General features: G+C 45.8%; 1 protein-coding gene across 2 annotated transcripts in view; it reads left to right on the top strand.

The window, feature by feature from the left end:
• The window catches only part of GLI3 (GLI family zinc finger 3), a 286,648-nt gene that overhangs the window by 259,473 nt on the left and 14,945 nt on the right, over positions 1-12,230 (top strand). For both annotated transcript variants that reach the window (XM_030871185.2, XM_060304841.1), the window contains 2 exons: positions 8,863-9,012; positions 10,469-10,633. In XM_030871185.2, the coding sequence (XP_030727045.2) occupies positions 8,863-9,012; positions 10,469-10,633 (315 nt within the window). The remainder of the gene's footprint in view (positions 1-8,862; positions 9,013-10,468; positions 10,634-12,230) is intronic.

Raw genomic sequence — 12,230 nt, 5'->3', positions numbered from 1 at the left:
TAAGTGAAATCAATAACATGAATCAATAATATATACATTTTTCTTTATAAACATTCTTCTCAAAAACTGAAATCTCCTTAATATTAGATCATTTTAATCATTAATTAATATACTGGCTTAATATTAAGTTTGAACCAGTAACACATGCACTTCTTATGGGGGAGGGGGTATCAGCTTAGATAGATTATGTCACAGATTATCCATTTATACCTAGTTATTTTCTAATTCAGTGTAACAACAAAAGTAAAAACGTAGAGATTCTGAATTACCCGTGCTCGAATTTTCCACGAGCATTTAGTGAATCTTAGCATATAGCATGCATTAGGAAAATACCAGTTTTTCCCTCATGTGCTACTTTGCATTAAATTCCTTGAACGTACATATGAATTTACCTATTAGCGTACGATGTTTTCATTTTGTTTTGTTTACAACTCTGCACATAGTTTCATTTTCTCCATCTTTCTACTCATTTTTACAACTTGAAAGTTGGTTTCCATTCTCTAAATTCAACACTGCAAAGCGCTTTGTCCAGACATTAACTTTTTTAAAGAACACTGCCTTTCTTACCCGTAAAATAAAATAATATCATTACAAATTTATAGATAGAAACAAGATTTTAATAACTGTCAGGGGGACTCCTTGTTAACGAAGAAGCACATATATTTATTTCTTCTCAACCAAGAAACACATTTTAATTTTTATATCACCCTAATTTCTAATATTCACAGATCAGAAATAGGAAAAAATTCTACTTTTAGGAAGAGAGGGCAGTTCTGTACCCAAACTCTTGAGTCCTTTTGACGTTTTTCTGTATAATTTTATACTTAGATCAAAAAACTGAAAGATACTTGGGTATTTTTATTAGCCAGTGTGAACTGAAACAGTCATTTTGTGAGGTCTTCATGAAGATCTCTCCCACAGCAAACAATTATAGCTTTTTAAATACTCTGCCAGGAAGAATGATGAGTGCCACTGAAACCATTTAAATTATTTTATTTATCTAAAATTAAAGTGCATATTGAGATAAAAGGCCTGTTTCAGCCCTGGTAGTCTCTGATTCCTGCTTTTTTCACTTCTGCCTAGTAAAGCCTTAAGGAATCCTTTCACAGGTTCTCCCTAATAAAATCCATGTCATGACAGTTGTAAAACTCCTGCAAATGTTACGTGTGTCAAAGAATACACAAAACACGGCTTCCCTGGTGGCGCAGTGGTTGGGAGTCTGCCTGCTAGTGTGGGGGACGCGGTTCGAGCCCTGGTCTAGGGGGAATCCCACATGCCACGGAGCGGCTGGGCCCATGAGCCACAACTGCTGGGCCTGCGCGTCTGGAGCCTGTGCTCCGCGGCAGGAGGGGCCGCGATAGTGGGAGGCCCACGCGCCGCTACGGGGGATGGCCCCCGCTTGCCACGGCTGGAGAGGGCCCTCGCACAGAAACGAAGACCCAACACAGCAAAAATAAATTAATTGATGAATAAACTCCTACCCCCAACATCTTCTAAAAATAAATAAATAAATAATAATAATAATAAAAACACGTGGGTTCTAGTCCTAGCTCTGCCACTTACTCTCTCAACTTAAAAAAAAAAAAATACACAAAACAAGAAGGTGTATGCCACCTTTCAGATGGAAAGTTTTGAGGGATTCTTGGAGACAGTTTTCTTTTAGGCAAAGCATTTCAACCCCTCCCTTGAATCAGTCTGAATGTACTTGATTCTAAATTGTTTTTCCCTCTCTCTCCTTTGCAGAAAAATCTCTGGGCTACCAGGTCAAGAGCTAGTCATAGATTGATATTATAAAATCAGGAAAGCAGTTGAAAATTGAGCTTCCTTAAAATTGTTTACCTGTTGCTACCCCATCCCACGCCAAACTAGAAGCCTTTCTTAACATACTTCCTGAGCCAATCCCGAGACGTTTCAAACGATCAAGTTCTGTTAAATGACATTTGTGTGCGGAGAGAGATCATATTTACCTGAACGTTATTTTTCTATAGACCGTAACTCTCTGCTTTTACGTGTACCTTGTGCTGTGAAAATCTTGGCAACTTAACCTTGTAGCAACTCTTTTAAGTTGGTGAAAAAGTTCCGTGTTATTTGAGAAACACTAAATACTGACAGAAAGACCGGTGTGTAATGTATATGCCCGGGGGAGCCGTATGGAAATGAGGGTGACGTTTGAGTGTGAAGCTTTACATATCCTGCCTTCGCTGTGCGGAAATGAGGGTGACGTTTGAGTGTGAAGCTTTACATATCCTGCCTTCGCTGTGTTTAGGTGTGTTTAACCGTAATATTTTCATTACAACAGTGGAAGGAATTTACCTTCCTGACGTTAAGGAGCCTGGCTTCTTTAGAGAATGAATCGCAAGCAACAGCAAGGTGTTTGCTGATTAACCTTAGCCCGGCAGAGTGTGAACGGGGAGGTGCAAACCTTCCACACACACCTTTGAGCCACGCTGTAGCCTCTTCTCCGAGGAAGTCGCTTGGAATGGAGGATGCTCGCCCATCCACAGGACGATGCTTTCTGGGTGGGAGTCGGTGGGGAATCAGGCCAAAGGAGAGGGAGCTAGAAAAGGAAGCAGAAGTGTGCTTCCAGGGTTCACAAACTGCTTGAATAGCAGCTTTATTTGGGGAGCAGTGAACATTCGGGATAGATGGACAGCATGTGTGTGTTTCCTCTGAAGGGTTAGGAATAGACTGAGGACGAACTGTCAGCTCTGAACTCAGAGTGCAATAAGAAACAAGAAGAAAGGACCCTGATCAGCCCAGTGAAATCACCGTGGGCTTCCATTTTGCTGCTGGTAAAAGAAAAGCTTCAGTTTCCCTCCTGCACCATTGCAGCCTCCGAGGTTGACGCCAACGGGCTGGGCTTCCCAGAGAGAAGCCCTGAAAACAAAGATGTCCCTTCCACTTCCCCAATGGCCAGGCCAACTGGAGTGATTCCCCCCACCTTTCTCCCTGCCCCCAAAGCTCCATGGGGAGTGCAAGAGACAGGAATCCTGGGTCTTAGCTCATCTTGCTACAAACATGATCACGATGGCCAAATACCAGCTTGGTTGGTTGGCTATGGGCTCCTGAGATGTTTTATTTGCTTTATTTGTTTCATCAGCCATCAGTTTCCTGGGGCAAATGCTTACAATCCCATTTCATTGGAAAGCTCAGAGTCTGGATTCAGCCTTTCTGGGGGTGCCTGGTCCCGGCATCTTCGTCCTGTTTATTCAGACAGGGAGCGTCCGGACTGGCCCCGCGGAGAGGGTTGGCATCCACCGCCGTAATTTACACCATCTATCTCTTTCTGGCGCTCAGGCCTCTGGCAAATTGCATGTCTTTGTGCTGGATTAGTTTGGAATTTAATCATGCATTATTTTCCTTCCAATTAAATTATTTATATATTTGATTAACCTTTTCACTGCCAGGAAGGCAAATTTTCAGTGAAACCACAAATAAACACAGGCCCATCAAATTTCAGGCCGGCGTCCCAGGGGCTCGACCTGTTTGTTGAGTGTTAAGAATTCGCTGCGTACGACTCTTCTTAACTACCTAGGGTTTTGGTGAGCAAAGAAGGGGTGCTTTTTCCATCCAGTCCCAGGACCATGATGCAGAGGGGGACATCTGTCTATCTCCCTCCCCTCGTGTTATCCCAGGACCCTGACTTTTATTCCTTTTTTTCCGCCTTCTCTTTGCTCTGGCGCTGAAACATACCTCCTTCTAATTTTACTTCCTCAGGCTTCAGAGCCAGCCTGACCGAGACTGTCAAGGGCTCTGTTAGCCCAGAAAGGAAACTTTGAAGTCATCTCGTTCAGGGAGAGCGAATGAATGGCCCACAGGCCAAATCTAGCTACTGCTTGTGTTTGTGCAGCCCATGAGCTAAGAATGATTCTTATAGTTCTAAATAATTAGAAAAAAAAATGTAACGGATACCCCAGGATATGTGAACTTTTCAGCCTCCATAAACAAACAGCTGCACCGTGTGCTGTCTATGCTGCTCTCCTGATCCAGCAGCAGATGAGAGCTGCCCCAACAGAAACGTTTTGGCCTGCAAAGGCCTGAAATATTTACTCTCTGGCTTTTTACAGAAAAAGTTTGTGGACATCTGATGGAGTTCATCACGCTCATTTTACAGACGAGAAAAATTAAGGCCCGAATAGGTGAATTGTCCAAAGGTACACAGCTTATCACAACTTGGTCTGGGGGGCATCTTCCAATGCACCCACCCCCACATCTCCGAGCTCATGTTTTATAAGATCTGCCCTAAGAGGAGCCCTCCATGAGTACCCCACTGCAGAGGCCAAAGCAGCTTTTTTAGCAGAGTAAATATTTAGGACATCTGGACGTGTAAAATCTATGATTTCTTAGAATTTTAAATTTCACCTGAAATCTAGCTTCGGGAAATGTTTTAAGCTCAAAGGTGCAAAATGACATATACACACTACTTACTATATTTCAAATAGATAACCAGCAAGGACCTACTGTATAGCACAGGGAACTCTGCTCAACATTCTGTAATAACCTAAATGGGAAAAGAATTTGAAAAAGAATAGATACATGTATGTATATAACTGAATCACTTTGCTGTACACCTGAAACTCACACAGCATTGTCAATCAGCTCTACCCCAATATAAAGTAAATATTTTCATGAATAAATAAATAACCTAAATAAACAGAAAGATTTCTGTGTTTCTTTGAAGTAATTGATTATGTCTGTGCTCAGTATTTGGACCCTAAAGACAAGGAAGGTGGACCTGTTCCCTGCTGGCTGAGGTCATAGAATCTCATTTAAAGAAAAATAACTTGGAATCTCAATCCAAGTTGGCCCTCAAGAGCGGTTTCAGAAAATTACAAAAGCATATTAGACAGGCCTTAGGTCTCCTCTACGGGGCAGAAAGGGAAAATTCCCAAGGTGCTAACCTTTCTGAAAGTGACATTGCTTCCACGGTCCCGAGAAGCTTGCCTGTCCCTCCCCACACGGAGACAAGACGGGGTGCTGTGTTTACTGATGGGCACTGGATTCCCGCCACTGGGATTTTCAGATATTGTCCCAGAGGCCAAGGCCGATGCAGCTTGGCCAGGTATTAATCTGAAATGGTTTGCGCTTTGCAGTCACTGGCCTCACCAGCCTGTTGTCAGCTCTCCCCTCCCAGCTCGGTGGCAGGTACCTCAACACCCTGGTCGGCAGCTTCTACAACATCTCAGCCACTTTTGGTTACTAAAGTCCCATCCGATTTAAACCTCTAACCTGCTCTCCACTCAGAGCCTCCCCTCCACATACCAGCCAGGCTCACAGCTCTAGGGGGCTGGCAGGCTGTTTCTTCTTCCCCTGCCACACCACCCATCCAGGAGGGGACCTCTTCCCTCTCCTCCTAGAGTCTGGCTCCCTTCAGCATGATGGGGAAGGCAAGAGACAGGGTCCATTGCTTCCCTAGCTGCTGGTGGTGCTTCCGTGTCGGTCATCCCCGTTCCCCTGAGTGACTCCAGGTCGCTTGGGGCAGGCGTCCAAGTGCTGGCTTTCTGGTGGGGTGCACTTGAGTTCTATGCAGGGGTCTATCCTACAGTCTCCCTGCTGGACACCTGACCCAGCACTCTGCATTTTAGGTGGGCCCAATCTTGGCTACCTCACTGGTATCCACTGGACCCCTGGAAACTCGTGCCTTCGTACTACACCAAGCACTGGCAGTGCTGGAAGCCTCCTGCCTCAGCCTGGCCCATCCTTACCTGCCCTGCGTGTTCCTCACCCTGTTCCTCAAAGGCACTAAATTCTGTCCTCCTCCAGGGGCTTCCGTCCATCTTTCTCCCCACCCACACCCTTACCTGCACACCTGCCGAGTCTCCACTCATCCTTCAGGTCCTACTTTAAACGCTGCTTCATTGGAGAAGCCAACCCTGGTCTCTGGTGTTCCCCACGGATTTGGGACCTCCTGTTCATTGTTTTTCTAAAACTCTCTTATTTCCCTTCAAAACGCTGATCACAACTATAATTGTACTATAGTCCTTTAAGCCATTATCCGTGCCCCTCCAGTAATTCCGTGTCTCTCCAGTAATTCCGTGTCCCTGCCCTGTAATTTCCTCAGGGCAGGACTCAGGTCTGTCTGATTCCCCAGCACAGGGCCTGGTGCGGAGTGGTACCCAGTACATACGTGTCCATATGTGGGCGATGAATGAAATGTCGGCAGTCGCTGAGTATTTGTTTTATTCTCCCCGGCAAGACGGGGTTCTCACTGGGCTATCATTCGAATCGTTCAAGTCCTTTTGAATTCTTGATGGTATCTTATTTTAAAGTAATAGAACACCTGCATTAATACCTTACTGTACGGATACTGGATGAAATGCATTTGAAGTAAGCTAGGCAAAAGCATCAAGTATAATTTCTCTGGTCCAGAGAAAGTTCAGTCTCTCACATGAGCCGATCAGTCCGACAGATATTTACGGAGGACCCGCCAAGTACCCGGGCCACTGTCGGTTGCTGAGAATATGAAACCGAAGATCGCGACTCAAGGAGCAGGTTCAGCCCAGATTCTCAGACCGTTTTCCAGTTTTAACTTTGCCTGCCTCCTTTTTCCCATCCTCCTTCGCTCCCCCCCTTCCTTCCTTCATTTTCTTTTCATGCCTCTTCATCCAGGAAGCTTGATGCCTAATAACTTGGAAAAAAACGGAACCAAGAGCAATTTGTATGGAGTGGACTTGTGTGATCATTCATTGCTTTCCCTGGAAAGGAGAATTCATAGAACCTCTCTGTATCATGTGGGCTTAAAGACTGGGCTCCAGCACCCACCTGGGACAATCCTGGGTGATGTGAACAGATGCAGACATGTTCTCGAAGCATAAATTTAGAGATGGCGTGTTGTCCCCTGGCCGGCACATCTGTTCTCTTCATCCACGTATGTGCCCCTGCACCACGTTTTTAAAAAATTTTTATTGGAGTAGAGTTGCTTTACAATGTTGTGTTAGTTTCTGCTGTACAGCAAAGTGAGTCAGCTATACGTATACATAGATCCCCTCTTTTTTTGGATCTCCTTCCCATTTAGGTCACCACAGAGCATTGAGTAGAGTTCCCTGTGCTATACAGTAGGTTCTCATCAGTTATCTATTTTATATATAGTAGTGTATGTGTGTCAGTCCCAATCTCCCAATTCATCCCACCCCCCCTTCCCCCCTTGGTATCCATGTTTGTTCTCTATGTCTGTGTCTCTAGGCTGTCGGACAGAGTGAAGTAAGTCAGAAAGAGAAAAACAAATATTGTATAATATCACTTATATGTGGAACCTAGAAAAGTGATACAGATGAACTTATTCCCAGCATCACGTTTAAGAAACACTCATACTGAGGCAGTTGGCTTTCTATAAGAAACACACATCTGTCTGCCAGGGGTTGGGATGCGGTCGTGAACCTGAGTGATTCTGTGTGGTTTCCTCGTTGTGTTCAGAGCTCCTGAAAGAGTCCTAGTTGTCTGCCTGCGCCCTGGGCTGTGTCACCCACTCTCCCCTGTTTCTCGGGCTTTCTGAGAGCTGTTCTAGGAGAGGAGAGTACACAGCAATTGCTTTTCTCTGCCCGCATCCAGTTTTAAACTCCCCAAACAGCACAACAGACTGCTTTTTTTTTTTTTTCCCCTGCGGCAGCCAGCTGCCTAGTGGAATAACTGAGAAAGGTCGAGTGATGGTGGAATTTTACCACCAGCTCCCCAGAGACCACTCAGTTAGGAACCAGAGCCTACGCAGGAAAGTAATTAAACGTCATGTCACTGTTACGGGGCTCAGGGAACCCAGAGGAGGTTTCTCTCATTGCACACATTTTTTAGTGATGTGTTTCCACGTATGTGGGAGAAAGGACTCACAAAGGCCTTGAATTAAGGCAAATAAAGTATAGAGTGACCAGAGAATGAAAACAACGGTATCAACCTAGGGCACGCACTGCCTCCGTCATCCGTGACTGGACATTAAAATCATAGACTCATCTTCCTGGAGTAGACTTGAATTTGGTCCAGATTAAGAACCACCTGTTCCTCTGGCGCTGCTGTAGATTTCACGTGTCTCCCAGTTGTAGGACATTTGATGTATGAATCCAAGGAACTCTATCAAAAAATGATCCTAAAACTTTGAATTGGAATTCGGGGGAATTCGTCTTCATTTTAAAAACCCAATTAACAGAATTCTAGAGCGGGGAAGAACCTTAGAAACTCGGGAATCCATTCCTTTATTTTGTGTATGAGGACAGCAAAGACCCTCAGACACTAAGCGTTTTGTTGACCATCACCTGGCTTTCATCTTCAGCATCAAGGACATTTCTCTGTGATTCTTATCAAAGGGGTGAGCCCACTAATTGGAACTAAAGTGTCGTTTGAAAAAGTGCTTTGGTTTTTCTTGGTCCTTGTTACAGACTGTGTGTGTGTGTGTGTGTGTGTGTGTGTGTGTGTGTGTGTGTGTGCCCTTTCTGCAGTCTTGAGCCATAGCACTAACCCAAGGTGCTACCCAAGGCCTGGAGGGAGTGAGAGCTGGAAGTCACCTCTGTGGTCAGTTCACCTTGACCCCGACTTGGCCGATGAAAGATAACGGAGGCCCAGAGAGGACGTGGGTGTCTCACCCCGTTTCTGCTCTTCTGATGTCCTTGATGGACTTTTTCTGGGACACCAGGCTTCTTGCAAACTGGGTCACTCCTACAAGTTAGGAAGTATCCCTCCACAGTCAGTAAGAGCAAATTTACTTAAGAAACATCCTCAATATAGTAAAGGTATATACTAAAGGTTTGCAGTGTAGTAAAGGTACCGTGGAGTCTTTAGGACTTAAGGTTGGAGGATCTGGGGCACTCCGTTCTTTTGCCTTCAGAAAAGAGTAGGACATTTCCATTTTATTTCTGTCTTTCTTTTTCCAAACTCCAGCATATAAATAACGACCATATCCATGGAGAAAAGAAGGAGTTCGTGTGCCGGTGGCTAGATTGCTCGAGAGAACAGAAACCCTTCAAAGCCCAGTACATGTTGGTAGTGCACATGCGCAGGCACACGGGGGAGAAGCCTCACAAATGCACTGTGAGTACCGAAGGGGCGGGGACCAGCTGTCCACTTAGGGGAGTCCTGCACCTGTGGGCCCTTCCTTGTACTCCAGGGGCCGTGCGAGGTGATGAGTGGTGGGAGAAGAGGGTTGGAGTGCTGTTTGTGATAAACGCCTGGGGTCTTGAGAGGGGTTTCCAAAACGGAGGGGAGGTGAGACATGGAGAAAGGATGCTGACAGCTTTGGGGGATGCTGGAAGGAATTGATCTAGACCCGCCCCGTCCAACACGGTGGCCATGAGACACATGTGCATTTGAGATGTGACTAGAGCAACCACAGAACTGATTTTTAAATTTTAACTTAAAATTTTAAATTTAGATAGCCCCACGTGGCTAACAGCAACTGAGTCAGACAGCCCAGCTCTGCAGAGTGGCAGGCAGGCAGGTGGCAGTGGGGACGTGCCGTCTGGCACTGCGAGTGAGCATCGGGCCACTGGACCTGACCCAGCACCAGTGCCTGTCACACCAGAGCCTTGGGGAGCACGGAGAGGGGCCAGTTTCGACTTGAAAAACTTAAGTTGACTTTTTAAAACTATAACCCTTAATGGCTTTAGAGTTTTTCCTCGCCCTCCTCGTCTGTCCCCATGGCCCAGTACAGACCTATGAAGGGTTGGGATTCCCGCAAGGCTAAGGCTTCTTTCACTGAGGTGCCCGCCAGGCAAGGCTCAGCCCTGGTACTTTACATCTTAAAGGCCCTTTACAAACAGGATCAAATTCCCTGCCTTTGTAGGCACACAAAGCCATATTAATGAACTTTGTGCTGAATCTGAAATCAGTGGGAATTCAAGGAGATCCCTGAGCAGATAATGAAACCCATTGTCCACATTGAGTGGCCTTTAAAAAAAAAAAAAAAAAAGTCCAGGATTTTTACTTAGCCCTGAAAACGCTTTCTCTCGAACGGCCCTGAGCCCCATCTGAATCCCAGTAAAGGCAGAGTTTACTGGACTTTTGTTCACTGGTTTTGAAAAGCCGCCAACCCTCCAAACGTCCCCGTCTTTTTTTTTTAATTAATTAATTAATTAATTTTTGGCCGCGTTGGCCCTTCGTTGCTGCGCGCAGGCTTTCTCTAGTTGTGGCGAGCAGGGGCTACTCTCTGGGGGCTACTCTTCGTTGCAGTGCGCGGGCTTCTCATCGCGGTGGCTTCTCTTGCTGCGGAGCACGGGCTCTAGGCGCGCAGGCTTCAGTAGTTGTGGCTCGCGGACTCTAGAGCGCAGGCTCAGTCGTTGTGGCGCACGGGCTTAGTTGCTCCACGGCATGTGGGATCTTCCCGGACCGGGGCTCGAACCCATGTCCCCTGCATCGGCAGGCGGACTCTTAACCACTGCGCCACCAGGGAAGTCCCCCAAACGTCCCTGTCTTTCATCCACGCGGAGCGAGTGGGATACATCAGCCGTCATCGTGTGGGATCATCCAGATTTACCTGTTTCCTCCTCAGTTTGAAGGTTGCACAAAGGCCTACTCGAGACTCGAAAACTTGAAAACACACTTGAGATCTCACACTGGAGAGAAACCGTACGTCTGTGAGCACGAAGGTTGCAACAAGGCTTTCTCGAATGCCTCTGATCGCGCCAAGCACCAGAACAGGACACATTCCAATGAGGTAAGGCCCCTCCAGGAGACACGTGTTGGGTCCAGAGCTTGTGGTGGAAATAAAAAATCCTCTGGGGAATGTACTTGGAAACGCAAGCCTGTTCCGTTGTATTTGCTTCTGGCCACTCCCAGCACGAGTGGGTTTGGGGCCCCAAAGGTAGGGCTGAAACCTGGGCCCGGATGGGAGAGACGTGCAGGGTGAAGGGGGAACGAGTTTCACGTTGTTCGGTACTGCCACCTACTGGTCAGACAGCAGGAGCATTTAACTTGGAATTCCATCCACTCGCTCTGCCTGGGAGAACAGGAATGCGTTCAAAGGACGACCCTGTAAGCACCAAGGAGAGATTCAGAAGCAAGGTGTTGACAGCCAACAGCTTACTGCTAAGACAGCCACTTTTATTTGCTTTCTCCAGGTGGTATCTTCAAAGGCGCTTATATCAAAAAAGACTTTTGCAGAGTAACCCACCTTGGCTAAATAGGGCTTCCAGACATCCTAAATTCCAAAGGATCTTGGAAGCTAGAAACCCAGAATGGTTTCTAGTCAGTTATTTAAGATAATATATTGAGTAAGGCTTCATGGTCGTAGTTGGTTCCTGTTGTGTTGTTATTTTTAGATATTTATCCCCCCAAATTTCAGAGAAGCGTAAGAATGAGCGAAAATGATTTCCAATTCATTTTGTTTACATTTTAATGCACGTCTGCCTGCAGACCTCCAATTTCTCCTTCAAGATCTAGCTTAGATTCTTCCTCCTCTGTGAAGTCTTCTCTTGAATGTACCAGAGATTAACACAAAGGCTCCCCACATTTGTGGTAGAAATAGGCTAGCTACCCAGAATTTGTTCCCATGAGATGTAGTTCTGCCCCACAAAGTAGGTCATCAGTTTGCTTGAAATTGTGTGAGAGGAGCATTTTGACCTTGGCATGACTCTCATCTGACCCTACAAAGTGCCGATTAGGCCCATTCTTGATCTTCCAGATGGAGAGCTGGGAGAGGGAATTTGGTAAAAGTGGACCATTCAGCTCACTGGCCATTGGCTTGAAGGCGGCAGAGATGGTCCTCACCAAGTTTCTTTTCAACCTAACTGACAGAGCAAAAACATCTCTAAGAGGATTAGCCACACTAAAAAAAAGCACACTCACACATAAACTCACACACATGAGCTCACTTATACAGACGCTTTCTCAATGGTTCATAGTAGAATAAGGAAGCCTGAGTCCTTTAGGATCTCATTATTGATCCAGCGTTTGCAGATGTTTTAGAGGAGATGCCACATCTCCATCTTTTACGTCAAAAATGCTTTACAGTGTGCGATAGTTGCGGTATAATCCGCTGTACTTGTTTTGTACCAACTTCTAGGGGGTCTAGAAGAGGCAGATCCATAGAGACAGAAAGTAGATTGGTAGTTGCCAGGGGCCGGGCGAGGGGGAATAGGGGTGACTGCCAATACGTGCAGGGTTTCTTCTTGGAATAATGAAGATATTTTGGAATTTGATACTGGGGACGATTGCACAAGATTGTGAACATACTAAATGCCACTGAATTGTGCAGCTTAAAAGGGTTATTTGTATGGGATGTGAATTAAATCTCAATTTAAAATGTTTTAGGG

The sequence above is a fragment of the Globicephala melas genome, chromosome 9 (assembly GCF_963455315.2).
Source record: "Globicephala melas chromosome 9, mGloMel1.2, whole genome shotgun sequence".
Lineage (NCBI taxonomy): Eukaryota > Metazoa > Chordata > Mammalia > Artiodactyla > Delphinidae > Globicephala > Globicephala melas.
The sequence above is the reverse complement of the archived record's forward strand: the minus strand, read 5'-3'. Positions and strand labels throughout refer to the sequence as shown.